This window comes from Sabethes cyaneus, chromosome 1, assembly GCF_943734655.1.
Source record: "Sabethes cyaneus chromosome 1, idSabCyanKW18_F2, whole genome shotgun sequence".
NCBI lineage: Eukaryota > Metazoa > Arthropoda > Insecta > Diptera > Culicidae > Sabethes > Sabethes cyaneus.
This window is the reverse complement of record NC_071353.1, coordinates 145406161-145426042: the sequence shown is the minus strand read 5'-3', so window position 1 is coordinate 145426042 and position 19882 is coordinate 145406161. Positions and strand designations below refer to the sequence as shown.

At 40.2% G+C, this 19882-nt stretch overlaps 1 protein-coding gene across 1 annotated transcript; it reads right to left on the bottom strand.

The window, feature by feature from the left end:
• Positions 1-282: 282 nt before the first annotated feature.
• On the bottom strand, positions 283-19334 carry LOC128746346 (zinc finger protein 208-like). The gene is made up of 7 exons (XM_053843398.1): positions 19285-19334; positions 10903-12024; positions 4181-4264; positions 4016-4099; positions 2231-3100; positions 2053-2169; positions 283-1495 (listed from the first exon to the last, which is right to left on the bottom strand). Exons 1-7 carry the CDS (start codon positions 19332-19334, stop codon positions 283-285), a joined length of 3540 nt encoding a protein of 1179 aa, XP_053699373.1.
• Between the last annotated feature and the right edge of the window lie 548 nt (positions 19335-19882).

Genomic DNA, 19882 nt, shown 5'->3' with positions numbered 1-19882 from the left:
AGTATAGGGACTTTGAGCAGGGACTTCGCGAACCAAAGAACCGCTGGTGTAGCAGTATAGAAGTATGAAGAAGCATGAAAAGTATAATAAAACATAAATTGTTACTTGCCAGTAGGGTTTTCCTATTTCTTGAGATTTCAATAGGCTAAAATAAATTCAAATGCATTTTGATAATTTTTATTACTTCGAAGTGTAACCTATATCATCATTACCGTACAACGAATCATTTAATGTTCGCTCTTCCCTTGAGGATTAAATCTCAATAATCCTTAACATCACACCTCAATAATAATAATAATCATCCTTCTCATCGCCCCATGACAATTGCTTTGACTTTTTGCTTTGTTTCCGCTTCGGTTGCTGCCGCACCTTCTGCTGGACCCTTTTGGAGCGCCGCACAATTTGCCCTTGAATGGCCGGTTCACCGATGTGCCCTTTCATATGATTAGCAAGAGAACTCGGCCACTGGAAAGTTCGATCGCAGATCGAACAGCGATCGGGCGGAGGCGGCGGCGGCGGTTTGTTATCCCTACTGTTGTGTACCTTGTACCGATGGTTTCGAAGATGTTGCGCAAACATAAACGTTTTATCACACATCGTACATTTGAATGGCCGATCTTTGCACACGTGCTTACCGAGTGCTTTTCGAGAGGCAAACTGCATCTCACATTTCGAACATCGCTTCTCGGAGTGTAGCTGCATGTGAGACTCTAAGTCGCCCTCGTACGTATATTTTGCATCACAATCATTACATTTGAATGGTTTTTCCTCCAGGTACGTGTGCATCTGCTTGTGAATACTTAGAATAGAAGCTAAGTTATACGATAAACCGCAGATGTCGCACGAAAATGGTCGCTCATCGCTTTTCTGCAAGTTCGGATCGTGCTTTCCTATATGTTGCATCAAATGTTCTCTTCTGGTGTATTGTTTGTCACATAGTGCACATTTGATTTGTTCTTCCGGATTGTGCGTTCTTACATGGCGCTCTAAATGTTCCTTTCGGGAATAATCTTTACCGCATATTTCACATTTGAATCGTTTTTGCGGATCGTGCGTTTCCATATGTCGAACTAAATGAAACATTTTGAAAAATTTTTTGTCACATATCTCACAATTGAACTGCCTTTTCGCCGTGTGGATCATCCTGTGGATCCGCAAGTTGCCGATCCGGTAGAAAGTTTTGCTGCAAATCTCACACTCAAACGCGCGTTCGCTGGTGTGGGATTGTTTGTGCCTCGAAAAGCCCTGTTTAGAAACTAACTTTCCGCAAATGTCACACTGCTTCAGTGGTTTACTTTTGTTCGGATCAGACATTTTCCCCGTAGAGTGAATGTCGTAATGTCTGCGTAACGATTTGCGTTGTTTGTACGTATTACCGCAAATGTCACAACTGAACTGTGGTTTACAAATCTTGTCAATTTGTTCATCATCGTCATCGCCATCGCAGCAGGCCACCGTCATCGAATCGTCACAGAAGCATAAACCGGAACAGCAACTGCAACAGAAGAAAAGGTACCTTGAAGAATGTTGGAAATCACTGGGTCCACATCTGAGCTGAGGGTAGTAATTCGAATCCAAAATCGGATACGCTAAGCCAATTTTAGTTTCTTAGTTTCAAGGGCTTAATTTGTAAGCTGTGGTTGTTTTTTTTTCACGGTAAACTATTCCAGTTTTGTTTTTTTAAGGAATAAAAAACTTGGGATATAACCTTTTTGTTCAAATATTTTTGAAAAAGACGTTCAATAATGTGCTGATTACAGCAATCTATCTATCTATCTATATTAAGGTGCTCGTGAGTATGTTTGTATGTTCTGCCATAACTCCAGAACGCCTTGAGCGTTCTCCACCAAACTTGACACATATGTTCCTTGACATAAGAAAATCAACGTTGAGGGATTGACAAAAGGGTGGTGATCCCCAACAAGGGGCAGGTCCAAATAAAGAATTTAAAAAAATGATTCAGAAGAGATAAACAAAATAAACTGAAGTGAATCATAACAATAATCTAACCTCCAACCGCAACTATTTTGTTGTGAAAGACCGATTTTCTACCGTATTTCAGCAATCTCGAACCAAATCCGCTGTCGGAACCTTTCCATCGTCAGGCAACACTTCTCCTCCCAGCGCTGCTGCTGCTGCTGCTGCTGCTGCTGCCAGTCGCCTTGCGCGCTTATGTCGAGCTTCATGTCGAGCAACATCCGATTTCCATGCAAAGCGATTATCGCAATACTGGCACCGGTACGGTTTCTCGGTGTGCACTTCTTTCATGTGCTTGTTCAGATTGTAGCGCCACCGGAAGCTTCGATCGCAGATCGAACATTGGTGCGGTTGGTCGCCGCTGTGTACCTTTCGGTGGCCGTGAAGATTTTCCGCGGACAGAAAAGCCTTCCCACATACCGTACACTTGAACGGTCGCTCTTTGCACACGTGCTCTGCCGAATTTTCCTGCGCGGCAAGTTCCGTTCCACATTTCAAGCATTTTAAAGCTCCTTCTTCCTCGGAGTGCAGCCTCATGTGAAACTTTAGGTTGCACTTGTAGGTATATTTTGCGCCGCACACATTACATTGGAAGGGTTTTTCCTCGAGGTACGTGTGGATTTTTTTGTGAGCAACTAGAGCAGAAGCTAGCTTATACGTTGAGCCACAGATGTCGCACGTAAATGGTCGCTCATCGCTGTGATGGCTCATGTGCCTTGCCAGCGGCTGTTGACCCAAGAACGTTTTTTCACAAACTGAACATTTGTATCGATGTTCCGCACTGTTTGTTTTTGGATCACATATTTCATCTTTGGATTGCTCTATTCCCGTCGCAAACATTTCATATTTGAACGGTGCTTTGTTGTTGCTGTGCGATCTTTTGTGTCGCGCCATGTTTTTGGCAGTAAGAGACTTTCCACAAATGTCACACTGCTGCTTCACTGGTGGACTGTTGTTGCTCGTATTCTGATTCGACGTTTTCTCCACAACGTGAGTGCTGAGATGCCTCCATAACGATCGGCTGTGTTTATATTTACTACCGCAAATGTCACAGCTGAAGTCTGGCTTACAGATCGTGCTACTCTTCTTACCATCATCACAGCAGGCTGTCATCAAACCAGCGCTGCAACAGAAGAGAAGGTACCGGTGAAGCATATTGCAAAGCATGGAGCAAACGTCTTAGTGGAGAAAATTGGAATCTAAAATCTGATGGTTTTGAAAAAGTAAACATTCTCAACAAAAAATATCAATAACCAAGTTGAGATAAAGCATTATTTTGTTAAGCGCATATCAATTTAATAACACATGACATTGTATTGCAATGTGAGCACTGCAACTAACTTCGTTGTTAGCCACGCCTCAGCAATCGGAGAGACATTTTGGCCAGGAAGAGCTCGAGTGGGTTGAGAACTATATATGACCTTTGGTGCTGCAAGCGGAAACATACCTGGCTACTGAGGCTCGGAAAGAAGAAAACCTGCAAGGTCTGCAGATTATCTCCGTTATTGCAAGATCGGAGAATTCCATGCGAGGCGGGCCGATCGTGTGCGACGCGATATCTAACATACGACTCAAATATCCGATAGTCCTGCCACGAAAGCACCCTCTGACGGACTTAGTTTTAGATGCTTACTATCGCAACTTTCAACACGAAAGCCGAGAAACTGTTGTGAACAAGTGAGGTTGCCTGAGTCGTCGGAGGGATTACTAAGAAGTGCCAATACTGCAAAATCGGAGAGACAAAGCCAATTGTCCCAAACATGACGGGTTACATGTCGAATCACTCCATATCCGCGCCTTTCTTATTTGTCGAGATCGATTACTTCCGACCAGTACAAGTTGGGTGCTCATTGATTATTATAATTAGTTATAATATCCTTTTCGTTTTATTTTAATAAAAAAAAGTTCGGGCTGGGTGAAGTGTCCTAAAAACAACAAGTTCCATGAAAGCTTTCCATCACGAAACCCGCCTTCCGTTTCACACTTCGGAGGGACTTGGGAGCGACTAGTGCTTAGTATCAAAACGGCCCTCAATAACCTTTTCAGCTCGCGGAATCCAGCGGACAAGGGGCTATTGACGATACTTGTAAAAGCCAACCACAGGTAGCAGAAACCGATCGAGCTGCAAGGACAAATTGTGATTTAACAGATCGACCAGTTTAGGACTAGATGGATCCGGCAGTACTTGCCCATAATCGCTCACCGTTCCAAATGGCCTTTGAAGTCCTGCTGGTGGACTGCCAATACCAGCCGGTTTAGAAGCTGGCCGCAGCGTTTCCAGACTTTGCTGAGGAAAATTCATAGTTTTATCACCGAATACACGGTTCAATTTTCGTTTCAAAATCAATAAAGAAGCGAAATTCAATGAAGTTTTAACCTTTTGTCCTACCTTTTGTCCAATGCTGGAAGTTGCATGAGTCTAAGCAAACTATAATCTGAGATTATAACAGGATTCGAACCTACCAACACCCGCCAGGGCACATGGATCGCTGGTACTTATACCTTTAAACCATAGAGATGCTGGACAAAAGGAGACTGCACAACCCCCCTTATTAAGCTAGCGACATAGGTTGGGTTATTTTTAGACACAAATTGTGCCTCTTCATCCGTCAACTGTAGAAACCACCGACCAAGAAGTTTTAATCTAACTTTGTTTTTACTGGCGGGACGACGACAAACTCTCGTGGTTTGGTCTATAATCAAATGTTAGTTTAAATACAAATTTAACCGACATTTGTGCTTCATTTGTAGGTTTGCTAATATTGTTTGTTCTGTAAAGTGTAAATTATTTTCAATGTGTACTGCCTGTTTTCTAGAATACAAGAGTTTTTCCTAACACCGATGAACTCAGCTTCTTTCAGCCCAAAAGTTTCATCGCTCTTCATCACATTTGTTTTATAGGTATTATCCTCAATCAGCAAATGGAAATCACTTATACTAATAATAGTGACACGACACCCTGATGTGGCTTACAATAAACAGGGGCCTGCCACAATAGATCAAATAACTGGTCGCAGTGGAAAATGTACTCAACAAGGAAAAAAAATATCCTCAATTGTATTTGGAGAAAATTAGTACTTTTTTGAAATAAACCATTTTATGCACATTTAAGGTTTGACCCAAATTAATTAAGGGCGCTTACTCTCAACTTTTGTTATTGATTTTTCATCTGTGTTTTTCAGTCTTTCATCATTTATTTTTCTACGTGTGGTTCTGTGGTTCGCTTTCTTTTTAGTGGTTCGTCTGTCTTTTTGTATATTTCCAGCGATATATTGTTATTAGTCTGTTTTTGGCATTTTTTCTCGCTGTTTGGCGTTTCTTTGGTGTCCTTTCGTCTTTTTTGTCGTCTGTCATCTTTGATTTTCATCAGCTATCCATCACTTTTTCGTTGTCTTTTCGGGCCTCTTCGCCATCTTTTCGTCGTTCATACGTAGTCTTTTCGTTATTTTTTGTTGTTTTTTCGACGTGTTGTTTTGTCATCCCTTTGTTTATATTTTTATCGTTTTTTCAAGGTCGTTTAGTGATCTTTACGTCATATTTCCGTCGTCATTCGTCATTTTTAGACTCCGTTTTAGCATTTTTCCACTTTTTTCAACGGTTTCTTACCGTCGTAATCGCCTTTTTGTTTTTTTGGCACCTTTTCTCGTTGTCCCGTTTATTATTTGGAAGACGACAAAAACAGCCACAAAAGACGATCATTAACCTTTCGTTATTCGCGCCAACTTTGATTTAAAGGCATGCTAAATCTAACAGAATTCACTCGAATACTATTGCCACTGGGTGAAAAACTTTTTCCAGCGTTTGAAAGGTCTTGGACTGCGGACTTTTTTGAAAATAGTAGTAATTTTCTTTACTTTATACTAAAGCTGGCCTGATGAGGAATTACCTACGGACTGGTTGGAAGGTCTCATAAGCCTAATTTACAAAAAGGGCCATCGACTCGAATGCAGCAATTATCGAGGTATTACTCTCATCAATTCTGCATACAAAATTCTCTTCCGCATCCTGTTTCTCAGACTGAGGCCGTTGCAGGAAACCTTTGTTGGCGAATACCAGTGCGGTTTTCGAGAGGGACACTCCACGACGGACCAAATGTTCACCTTGCGGCAGATCCTCCATAAATTCCGGGAATTCAACTTGCAGACTCACCATTTGTTTATAGACTTCAAGGCTGCGTACGATTCAGTTAAACGAAATCAGGATAGCGGATGAGACATCGGACTCGTTTGTGACGTTAGATGGTTTGAAACAAGGTGACGGACTATCGAACTTGCTGTTCAACATTGCATTGGAAGGTGCTATTCGAAGGGCCGGCGTGCAGAGAAGCGGTACCATCATCACGAAATCTCATATGCTCCTAGGGTTTGCGGACGACATTGATATCATCGGTGTTAACCGTAGACCTGTGGAAGAAGCGTACACGCATCTTAAGGAGGAAGCTGCGAGGATCAGCATCTTTGGCACGCAGCAGCAGCTGCGAGGATAGGGCTCATTATAAATTCTATCAAAACAAAGTATATGGTGGCTGCTAGAGAGCGTGGTAGCCCTTCGGGTGTTGGAACTGCGGTGGATGGAGATATTTTTGTGGTCGACGAATGTGTTTACCTTGGTACGTTAGTGACATGTGACAACGATGTGAGCCGTGAAGTAAAAAGGCGGATAGCGACTGCTAACAGGGCCTTCTGCGGATTACGTAGCCAACTGAGGTCCCGTAGCCTACAACTTCGTACAAAACTCGCGCTATATAAGACGCTAATTCTCCCAGTGGTACTCTACGGCTACGAAGCGTGGACGTTGAAAGAGAGCGACCGACGAGCTCTTAGCGTTTTCGAGCGTAAGATCCTGTGATCAATTCTTGGCGGTATATTAGACGAAGGAGTGTGGCGCAGGCACATGAATCATGAACATTCCAAGTGTACAAAGATGCGGATATTGTGAAGCGACTAAAATACGACAGGCTACAATGGGCTGACCATGTAGCAAGGATGCCGGATGAGAGACCAGCGAAAACAATATTTAGCAGAGAATCCGACAGAGGCCGACGACTTCGAGGCAGACCCCGTACCCGTTGGATACATACTTGTCGTCTTTTTGAAGTTCTTTGAATGAATTTTTTTTTTTCGTTTTTTTATGTGTAGTTTGTTTTTGTTGTTCTTTTTTTGACGGCTTTTTGTTTTTTTGTCGCTGTTTTGGCTTCCTTTTCTCGTCATGTTGCTAGTTTTCTGCCGTATATTCGTAATTTTTTCATCGTTTTTTGCACTTTGTCTTGCTTTTGATGTTCTTCAAACGTCTTTATCGGGTTTATTTGTTTGTTGTCGCTGTTTAGGCGTCTTTTTGTCGTCTTCATCATATTTTCGTGTTATTCCTGTCGTTTTTCCGAGCTTCGTTTTTGACATTTTTCGTAGATTTTTACGGCGACTTTTTCGCGTTTTTGTCGGTATTTTCGTTGTTGCTTTGGCAGGTTTTTGTCGTCTTTTTTTCGTTTTTATTGTCATCTTTTCGTTGCCTTTTGTTTCGCCGTTTTTTGTTCGTCTTCGTTGTTCTTTCGCCGTCTTTCTGTCGTATATTTGCAACCTTTTCGTCGTTTTTTTCGCGTTACCTTTTTGAAGCTTCTTAATTGTTTTTTGTCATATTGCTTTTTGTCCTTTTTTACTGCTTTTTTATTGTCCCTTCATCGACTTTTTTACATTTATTTATAGCTCTTTCGTCATCTTTTTGTTGTCTTTTTTATACCTTTTCGCCGTCTTTTGTCATTTTTTTGTTTTTTTTTTTCTATTTGTATACGTTGTCTTTTTTTTCTTAGCTCTGTCATATTTCTGCCGTCTTTTCATGGTCTTTTTGCCACCATTTCAACGTACTTTCGTTGTTTTTGTTCGTCCTTTTTTGCAGTCTGCTTTTGGTATTTTTGGCAGGTCGTGAATGTTAAGGGCGCATTCGACAATATCCTCGAAATAAGTTGAAGTTGCATTTTTTATTGTGACAGTATTATGAACTGGATTGGACAGCATTAGAATGATAAATATGGTTTTGAAGACTCTTGTTAGTGTGGACAATCGTCCGCTTAATGATGAATTAAATATTGGTCCGACTTTTAAATACCGTGAACGTACCATATTCTGCGCAGTTAAGACATTTTTATGATTCTTCCGCTATTCTAAGTATTCTAGATTTCAATTAACAACGTGGATAGCAGCAACGTGTAGTGCTACGGTCTATAATATCTGGTAAAAAATATGGGAATTATAAGTCGACCAACAATTGAGTATATATTTTGTTTTGTAAACTTATCCATGGTGCCTAATTCTGCGCACTTTCTTGCCAATGTTCCTAATTCTGCGCACCCAAAAAGTGAAAATAAACACTCCTGCCATGTTGTTTATGTCTTTATACGCTAAATGGACACCAAAAAATTCGGCATTAGCCATTACCATAATTAAATCCATGGTCAGGCCTTCTTGTGCTATCCGGGTGGCAAAAGAATATTGTTATCATTTTGATTGCTTCATTTTAAATATTTTATTCTCGATAACGTGAAGGGCGAATTGATTCGGGTTTTCTGCATACTAAACATTACACTATAGACTAGTACTAAAAATTGTGCTTTCTTATAGAAACAACTACCCCACTCTCTGACAGTTCCATGAGGTTGGACTTAAAAAAAAAGATATGGTTTCATGAATTGGCACTCGTAGGTTTGGACCCCAAGACACAGCACAGGATTCCAATTTCAATTCTACTATTCTACTTCATTTTTCATGCCTCTATACCTCAGCCATTTGAGTGAGGTTGCGTATTCTTTCACGATTTCTTCGTAGGATACATGACAGCGCAGAATTTGGAACATGAATAAAAAATCTGTGCCTAAATCTGCGCATTATTATATCGCATTTTTCTAAGGAAAGTAATGCATGCAATCACTCTTTTTGTCTAAAACATGACTAAAACTAATTATTCTTTCTAATTATGTTGGGTAATTTGATCATTGCAAAGAATGTCGATCATAAATTTGTTAATTTTCTAGACAGACAATCATAGCGTTGGGGGGCCCTGTAGCCGCAAGGTTACCGAGCCTGCCTTGACAAGCGAGTGGTCGTGGGTTCGAATCTTAGTAGAATCAGGCCATTCGTTGTCAAGTGACTTTAGCATGGGTTTATTCTCAGGCCCCTCCACATCCTTCCTACTGCATTCTGCATTAACTAACAATGAAAGCCTCTTGCCAGGGCAAGTTATAAGAGTGGTACTTGCTTGAGGTGCGAATGAAGCCTCTTGTTCAAGGGCAAATTATAGCTTGTTCCACTTCCTGGTTCTAGGAACGAGATTGGTAATGCATAATAAGTAGTAGTAAGGAACACATACATACACACAAAACACACCCTCACTCTGTGCTGAACTCTGCTTTACCGACCATGAAGCCTTTAGCCGGGGCTGGTTATAAGAATGATACTTGCTCGAGGTGCGAATGAAGCCTCTTGTCCAAGGACAAATTATAACTAGTCTCCGCACTTCCCGGCTCTAGAGCTAGATTGGTTGAAAAGTAGAAAGAAGCGTAGAGGGAAAAAGGGGTGAAAACACACCGAAAAGCACGGATAATAAGCAGTTCGCTCACTCTATAGCGATACTGCAATAACAACGAAGTGCGGAACAACACCTGGATAAAATCACAATAGATCAAAATGCTGGTCGTAGTGATAATATCCACACAAAAAAAAAATCCAGCAGCCTTCCGCAACGGCTGCTGTAGAAAAAAAAAATCATAGCGTTGGTGCTAACGACGATGTTTTCTGCCATATAAAATACTTTCAATTTCACGTTAAATTATTTCGCTCTCAAATATTATGGCCCGTTTGTCAATAATGGCGTAATATTCAACAGACATTTATAAAAAAATAACGCAATGATCATAGATATGCACAATGTTAAAAAATACCTATATAAAGAAAAATGCGCAGAATTAGGAGCAGCGCAGAATTGGGAGCGGTCACGGTACCTAAAGGCAGAGACCGCTGTACTTAGTTTTTTGGAGATAACTTCGACTATGGACCCGGACTTCGACTCCTTTATTTTTCCGTGTTACATGATTACTTAACCTAACCTATTGTACAAGGGTAGATTCCCCATGACCCTATGCGATTTTTTTGTTAGGAGAATTGCCCTTTTAATTTGGTAATAGCCTACCTCGGTCGCTGAGCTTCACTGCCATCCTGTTCATGCACGAGTTCATTCGCGCCATGGAGTAGGAAGAATGCGGTAATAAATTTGGCTAAATGGAGAGTACCTCTTGCTCACACTCCGCTTAGCATATGCGGGCTCGAAGACACCGGGTACCGAGACGTGGTAACCTGCGAATTTTTAATTCAGGTTTTTAATTTTGCGCGCACGCTTTGGAGAACTGGACCGCGCATTCTAAAGGTGTGTTATTACTTCATGCCAGCGTTGGTAGTTGTATTTTCTAACCGACTAGGCTGGCTTCTCGAGCAATATGTGAAAATGGCTTATGTGCAAATGAGATTCTTTTCGTGTCTCCTCTCTTCCGATGATTATGACGATGCAAATGCACTTGAACGGACTAATCTAGCGTAAAACGGTTCCTGACGTTATTAGCTAGCTATTGATAAAGAAAAATCGTATTGGAAAATTGAGTAAAATGAAGTAGGGTCGCTATATTGTGGTTGAAGTTTTCGGAAGAATTATTTGAATTTATTTTTGAAGAGTTATATTAAGTTTTCTTTAAAGTTATTTTGTTCACTTCCCAAAAATACACGTCATATGCATATACGTACTGGCTACTGTGAATCAATTTTCATTCTATGACGGTTACCGGTCAGAATAGGGAAGCAGACAGAACAGAATACGTTTGCATGTAGTGCAATATTTCTTAACAAACCAAACCATCGACAAAACACTAATTAAATCAAAACAAGCCACTATTCTGGAGCTGACTCTGATCGGACCGCCTCGGTTCCGGTTTCGCGATACCAAGCACACCGGTTCAGGTTGTTGCACCGGACGAACGCTTTTCCACAGATAGCGCAGGGATAGGGTTTTTCACCCCGATGCCACATCAGATGCTCGCGTAGATTCGCTCCGTAGAGGAACGCTTTGTCGCACTCCGTGCACTTGTAGCGTCTCTCGCTACGGGAACACCGTTGGCGGTGCGCTCGCAAGTTCTCCCGAGAAGCGAATTCCTCCTGGCAATGGTTGCATCTGAAGAGACGTTCGTCCGAGTGTAGTTTGCGGTGAGGCAATAGGTTACTCTTCCGGGTGAACTCGGCACCACAAATGTCACATTTGTATTGGATTTTATCGATCGGGTTCGTATGGATTTTTCGGTGACAAATCAAATTTGTAGATGATTTGTACGACAAACCGCAGATGTCACATTTAAAGAGACGCTTTTCCGAATGATAATGCATATGATAGACGAGCATATGAGCCAGTCGGAAGCATTTTCCACAAACTGGGCACTTGTGGGGAAGCTCTGTACTATGCGATTTCTGGTGTCTCGTCAGCTGAGATTTCGAAGGAAAATTCTTATCACAAAACTCACATTTAAAGAATTTCACGACGGAATGAGTCGCCTTATGAACATTTAGACCGTCAATTCTAGCAAAAGTTTTGCTGCATATATCGCAAGCGAACGGTCGCTCGCCGGTGTGCATTCTCCGGTGATTCTTGAGAACGGTTTTCGACTGGCAAACCTTGCCACAGAATTCGCAAACGTCCTTCTGCTTTTGCTCGCAGTGAGTACCGATATGACGGGTTAGGTAGAACTGATTCGTGTAAAACTTTTTACAAATTTCGCACTGCAGCTTAGGTTCGCCGGCGTGAGTTGTTTTGTGTTGTTTCAGTTCATCCCTGCTGGGGAAAGGTTTTTTGCATACCAGACATTTGTACAAATGAATCGTTTTGTGGCGGATACGGTGCCTTCGGAATGTCTTTTCAGCAGCATAATGTCTACCGCAGATGTCACAGTCGTAACCTTCGGTGCTGTTCAATCCGTCATCATCAACAACAGCATGGTTCGCCTCCGGACCGGCCACATCGCCGCTGTAACGGAAGAGAACGCTCTGATAGATTGGTGGCAAAAGCAAAGTATCCGCGGCGTATAGGGAAAATCATTCGGCTTCGTTGTTAGAACCATTGCGAAATTTTTGAATTCTGATTTAAATATATCGCATTACCCACATGCCAAATTGGGTTCGAGTTATGCAGAAATTTGTGTTTCATTTGTATGTGAGCCCATAGACTAGCATAGAAAAAAATCCTGGATTTGAGCATCATTAGCAAATATAGGGACTTTACAAAATTATATTGCCGTAGATAAAATGTTGATAAAGGAAAAAATAGCGTCCCCAAAACCGACCCTTGTGGAACGCAAGAAAGATCGAACTATTTTTGAAAAACTTGTTAAATTTCAAAGATTCAAAAAAATCCGAAAATGGGTCCATCGATAGCTCTTCACCAGATTTTAGGGCATAATTCAAGCTATCTTTAAAAAAAGAGGCAAATCGGAGGGGAAGGTTTTGAGGTTTGAAGGTTTTGAATACACTTAATGTCTTACAACTATTCCTTTGACGTCATTTTAATCAAATAAGTAGTTTTCAAGATATGATTTTTTGAAAAAAAAAGTAATCTCATTTCTAAATATGCCCTTTTGAGAAGTTAGTCTTGACGAAAAAAATCAAGTTTAGTGGAAAATGAATTGTTGCGTCGCATCCAACATATCAGGAAAATTTCTTTTCAATAAAAAATAGTCGAGTCAAAAATGACCTTTTTTCAGCGTTTTGAGCTGGAATTGCTCTATAACTGCCTCATAGAAGCAAAATCTGTAAAACTCGTGTAGGTAACATTTGTTGAGCTGAGCACAATCTATAGCCTTTCTGAACAAAGTATGGCATTACCCGAGCAGGAGCGAAGAGCAAAATAATATAAAAACAATATCAAACTGTGTTATAATGGTATATTTTGTTATTGAATAGATATGGAGATACATTGATAGCACATTTTGTTATTGAGTAGATATTTAAAACAGTGGTTGTAAGATAAGTTTAATAACTGATTTTGTTATCATATCTTATTTTGGTCTTAAAATGGCATTCATACAATTTTTTTTATTGATTAAATAGATTTTAGATTATAAATATTTTATAAAATGATTTTTTAATATCTCATATACTACTCTATTTGTTATGTTATTCTAAACTCTGAATACAGTCATGTTATTGTTTTGTTATTCAAATAACACAAGTAGTTATTCATTTGGCCTTAGAGGAGTAAAATTTTGATATTATTTTTTGTTATTTTACCAACTAGGTCAGCCAAAACAAGACCAAATTTTGATATGAGTTATTCGATTTCCAATAACACATTTTGATATTATTTTGCTCTTCGCTCCTGCTCGGGTATTTTTTTATATTTCTACTGGTAAAAGTCTGTAAACTTTATTATTGATAAATGAGCGTTTACCAATGGAAAAGTTACAGCCTTACTACACCGTAAATACAAGAAATAATATGGTAACCTGTCTTCCATAAGTATTATTCTAGGTTTTGACATGAAAAGTCCTTCAAGGGTGTTCAGAACGAATATTTGATATTTGAACAATATTGCAAAAAAAGTAGAAGGATCTACGATTTTGAAAATTTGACAAAAATCCAACATATTTGCGTTTGTAAGAGAAAATACTTATCAACTTAGGAACTATATGCTTCGAGGAGAGCTTCATTCATTGGTTTCACTGTGCCTGGTTTTGTCAGGTATTGTGAGCCAATTAACAATGTGCGGTTATCTACATGAAGAAGTAACGGCCAAGAATTTGAAATTGTTTCGCAGTGTTTAATGTTCTTAATTTTTAGTTCTAATCACCCACGAAGAAAATAATTATTCTCAGTTTTCGTTAACGGTGCTGAGGTGTTCAGGTTCTGAGTATTTTATTGTAAGGAATCAGCATCGTTTGCTTTCGTGCCTCGTTCGTTGCAAAAATGTTGACAACCACATTTTTCTGAAACCGTAAATATTACGCAGTTTTAAATTCTAGCCAGCAGTTTTGAATGGTAGTTTGTATTGTAATTTACAATAATGTTTGAAGAAGCAGTGAAGTTTTTAATGTTGTTTCGTTGAATCATGTCTCTACCAATCATGATGGTTCATGATGTCGGCCTTAACCTACTACCACAAATCCCGCGGTCTCTAGCGACAAGTATCGGATTAATATTCCTTCTTTTTACCTTGTAGTACAGCCACAACCAAAAGAGATGGTCGGCGTCGTTATGGGTGTATTTTCAAAGTATTGCACAATGAGAGAATGTCATGGTACTCCCAAGCACAATTCTTTGTACAATTTCACTGGGTCGGCCAATCAAGGAGTGCAACTATGGGCAGTCTACCTAAGCTAAACTAAACTAGGCTACGTCTTTGTTGACTATACTGGATAGCACTTTGTGAAAATGAAAACAGAAACGTTTAAATGAAATGTGTTAGACTCCAATAATTTGTCTACCACTGTATTCCCTATATGTATTCCATGGTCAATAAGTAAAAGAGGTGAACCAGCCTCAGGCTGAAAACCTCTTAAATAAAGAAGAATAATAATAAAAATTATAAATATAAGAGGCTTATGTCTGTCGCCAAAACGAGGGGCGCGATATGTATTTTCGTGGTAATAATCGCCCACATTAAGCAAACCAATCATAGCAGATTACATTCAAGACGACCAAAGGTAACGTAGCTGCATTTCATAGAGTTACATAACGTTAGCGTTACATAGCGTACGTCCAATTTGCTCTCAATTAGACGCGGGTCCATAAGTCGTTAGATATAAAAAATGTCCAGCAACATTTTAACGATCGAACATCTATACCTATAAAGAAGGATTTCTGTCTGTCTGTCTGTCCTGTGTTCCTTATAGAATCAAAAACTACTGAACCAATCGGCGTGAAAATTTGCATGTAGAGGTTTTTGGGGCCAGGAAAGGTTTTAGTGATGGTTAGAGACCCCTCCCCCCACTAAGAGGGGGGGCTCCCATACAAATGAAACACAAATTTCTGCATAACTCGAGAACTAATCAAGCAAATAGAACCAAATTTGGCATGTGGGTGTTTTCGGTGACAAGAATTTATTCTAGGGTAATTTGAGACCCCTCCCCTCTTTAGAAGGGGAATTATAACTCCTCTCCCCTTTAAGAGGGGGGGTTTCCATACAAATTTCCTCATAACTCGAGAACTAATCAAGCAAATGGAACCAAATTTAGCATGTGAAAGTTTTCAAGGGCAAGAAAATTTTCTATGTTGAATTAGGACCCCTCCTCACTTTAAGAGGGGGGGCTCCTGTACAAATGAAATACCAATTTCCTCATAACTCGAGAACTAATCAAGCAAATGGAACCAAATTTGGCATGTGTGTGTTTTTGGAGACAAAATTTTTTTCTATGATGAATTGGGACCCCTCCCCACTTTAAGTGGGGGGTCTCCTATACAAACGAAATACAAATTTCCTTATAACTCGAGAGCTAATCCAGCAAATGGAACCAAATTTGGCATGTAGGTGTTTTTGGAGGCAAGAATTTTTTCTATGATGAATAAGAACCTCTCCCCACTTCAGGAGGGGGGACTCCTATACAAATGAAATACAAATTTCCTCCTAACTCGAGAACTAATCAAGCAAATAGAACAACATTTGGCATGTGGGTGTTTTTTTGGTGACAAGAATTTATTCTATGGTGAATTGAGACCCCTCCCCTCTTTATAAGAGGAATTATAACTCCTCTCCCTTTTAAGAGGGGGGGCCTTCCATACAAATTTCCTCATAACTCGAGAACTAATCAAGCAAATGCAACCAAATTTGGCATGTGAAGGTTTTCGAGAGCAAGAAAATTTTCTATGGTGAATTAGGACCCCTCCCCACTTTAAGAGGAGGGGCTCCTGTACAAATGAAATACAAATTTCCTCATAACTCGAGAACTAATCAAGCGAATTGAACCAAATTTGGTATATGTGTGTTTTTGGAGACAATTTTTTTTTCAATGATGAATTGGGACCCCTCCCCACTTTAGGAGGAGGGGTCCTATACAAACGAAATACAAATTTCCTCATAACTCGAGAACTAATCCAGCAAATGGAACCAAATTTGGCGTGTAGGTGTTTTTGGAGGCAAGAATTTTTTCTGTGATGAATTAGGACCTCTTCCCACATTAGGAGGGGGGCTCCAATACAAATGAAATACAAATTTCCCCATAACTCGAGAACTAATCAAGCAAATAGAACCAAATTCGGCATGTGGAGGTTTTTGGAGGCAAAAATATTTTCTACGGTGAATTAGGATCCTTCCACACTTCAAGAGGGGGGGCTTCTACACAAATGAAATACAAATTTCCTAATAATTCGAGAACTAATCAAGCAAATGGAACCATATTTGGCATGTGGGTGTTTTTGGAGGCAACCATTTTTTCCATTATGAATTAGGACTTCTTACCTTTTTAGGAGGGGCGGGGGCTCCCATTCAAACGAAATACAAATTTGCTCATAACTTTAGAACTAATCAAGCAAATGGAACCAAATTTGGCATGTGAGAGTTTTAGATGGCAGAATTTTTTTTCTGTGGTGTTTTACGACCCCTTTCCCTTTTAAGAGGGTGGGCTCCCATACAAATGAAATACAAATTTCCTTATAATTTGAGTACTAATCAAGCAAATGGAACCAAATTTAGCATGTAGGAGATTTTTGAGTCTTGAATTTATTTTATGATAGTTAGAGACCTCTCACCCCTGTGGTAGGGGGATATGGACTCTCATACAAATAAAACAGAAATTTTTGCGAAACTCAAAAACTAATCCAACTCGAGAAATTCGAGACTCTTCCATAAAACATTAATCAATAACAAGACCACAAAAACTATCTATAGTAACACTAGATCATTCAGGACGAGCCGGTCGCGAGTGTTGCCGGAGACCCGCCGTCGGAAGCGCCGCCCACTGGGGGGCTTGCAAAACTCGAGATAGTGACAAAGATCATCCGAGATTCATGATTTATGTACAACACAGGTTAATTTGTGGCAATACGAAGTTTGTCGGGTCAGCTAGTTAAAATATAATCAAAACTAAACGTAAGAAAGTGTGGACAACGGAATGTTATACTGTGTATTTTAACGCAGTTATTCTGGGAAAGAGGAATCACATTTAAAAGCTAGTTATTATTTTACCCCGGAATTGGTTGTAGACATTTATTCTGACTCAACGTACCAGTTAACTGCTTTTGAATCTTTACCTATTTTCATTCATAATTGGAACTCACCAAATTTTCCTGCGTGAAATGGACCGGAATAGACGCTACCTACACTGACCTAAAAAGATCGTGTCGATCATGGGATACTACGTGCTAAATGTGATAAACTCGGAGCTTCTGTTGCTTGAATCATATTTACGTAATCAAAAAATTGCAGTAAAGTTGGGTGCATCTCAAACTGGCTGATTCAGTAACAATTCTGGGGTCCCTCAAGGAAGTACTGACCTCGGTGTAGTCTTGGATGCTCAACTGACGTTCAGGCAGCATTATTCCATGATTGTCAGCAAGGCTAACCGACAACTCGGACTGGTCATGAGAATTGGCAAGAAGTTTGAAGACCCTGATAGCTAGCGGATCCTGTATTGGTCGTTGGTACGGTCAATCTTGGAGTCAGCTTGTGCTGTATGGGATCAATCTAAGGATAATTGGATTAAATTAAAATCGAACACGTATAGAAACACTTTGTTTTAAGTATTTCCCGTACACTGCAACGGAGAAATTATGACATTTTACCTCCCTATTTTTCAGGGTGGCAACTGGATACGTAAAACCAAATTCCCTGATTTTTCCAGGTTTTTCCCGGTGTTTAATAAAATTCTAGGTTTCATATTGCGATAAAATTTTAACAGAAAATGTGTTTCGATCATTGACATTTGAATTGTTTATCAATCTACGAGGTATTGAGAAAAATTTCCCCACCTACTCTATTTCCCTAGGCGAATTCTCCAATCACTTTCTCTTATTCTGCCGACCAGCAAATTACACTCCTCCCGTGAGTTCCTCAACTGTTCTTTTTTCCGCGGAAGTTTATTCGCAAACTCAGGCGCAAGCGGAGTTTTAGTGCCCATTGCGGCTAGCTCTCGAACCCGCCGTGGTGCTTTTCCTGCCAGCCACACGGAAATGTTCGTATGTTTAATTTTCGTTCTTCAAGCCATAAGCCATGCAAAAAAGCAGTTTAATTGAGCTAACTTATTTCGCTTTACCACTGGTGGCTGTTCTACTTTCTTCGTTGGTCACGCGGCCTATTTCACTTTGCATTTGGATTTGGACTTTGGATTGATCGGGATTCGTAACGTGGAAAGTAGGGTCGCTACACCCGCATTTCGGTTACAATTTGTTACAACAGTATGGCAAGTTTATGTACTGCCGTGAGTCAGTGGGATTTCTCCAACATTTTTCTCGAAAATCGAATTTCGCTGCGGTGCCACTGGCATTTATTTCGATGTTCTGCGAATTGTGTCACATGCCGCAAAATGTCCGTCCTGAAACTTCAATGTTATTCGATTCGACGTGACTAACGCCAAACGCAACGCGCAAAGTGAGTGCAAACTAAATTTGTTATATCACTTCACTTGCCTCGCAGAATAAGGCCCTTTGCAAAACTCTGAGCTAATTATCGATAACCCAATCTATCGCTTGTGTGCCGTACTTCTTTATCTATTTCTAAGTGTTCTTGACTACTCAATAAATCGATCATTGGGGTTGTTTGAAAAATTCCCTGATTTTGTTAAAAAATTCCCTGATTATTCCAGGTAATTTCAAATTCCCTGACAATTCCAGGTTTGCCAGGTAGTTGCCACCCTGTTTTTATTAAAGTGGAGGAGCGTTTGGAGGGACGAATGGTAGACTGGATGAAACTGGGAAATTGCGATATGAGGCCAAAAATATATAGAGTAGTTCAATTGGTAAGTGGGACTCCAACCCAAACTTTCTCGGTTGGCACCCGAGTGCTTTGGCCATTAAACTATTGCCACACAACTAGGGCTGTCTAACCGGTAGTACCGGTAGTACCGAAACCGGTAATACCAGCCAATTTTTGGATACCGAAATACCGGTTTTTTAAAGGCAAAAAACCGGTATTTCCGGTTTTTTCTAATATCCTAGTTTTTTTAAGCTTCCTTATTCAAAGAAGACCTAAGTTGGATAGAAGATTGTAAAACTCATAGAAAAACAACTTCGTGTTAATGTTGACGAGATTCATCGATTACTAGCAATGAAGAGGGTGAAACTATGGATCAAATAATTATACCTCTTGAACCCGTTTAAGGCACAGTACAGCATCTTTGCTGAATGTTTCATTGTATAAGCCAAACAAGGGAATTTACTGACGCATTTCCTCGAGCGGTTGATGCTATTTTAAATAGCCACTATGTGGATGATCTGTTGGATAGCTTTCGAACGGTACAGGAAGCAGTTGATGTAATTAACCAGGTGAAGCTCGTGCATACTATAGGTGGCTTTGAGATACGAAATTTTCTGTGCAACCGACTGGAAGTTTTATCGCAAATAGGTGAGATCTCAGACGATGGGACAAAAGATTTGGTGCTAGAACGTGAAGGAGTAACGGAGTCCGTACTTGGCATGCGATGGATTCCCGCAGACGACTGTTTTACCTACACGTTTATGCTTCGGAAAGATTTGCTTCCAATACTTCGAACACATTCCAACCAAACGCGGAATATTAAAAGTAGTTATGTCACTTTTTGATCCACTGGGCCTGCAATCATTTTTCTCTTCCATGGGAAAATAATTATACAAGATAAATACGTCCTCTGCTTATACACACATCTGCTTCACCACTCTTGGAAGTCAGTCGCTTCAGTCGCTGGGAAAAGCTCATTCGAAGA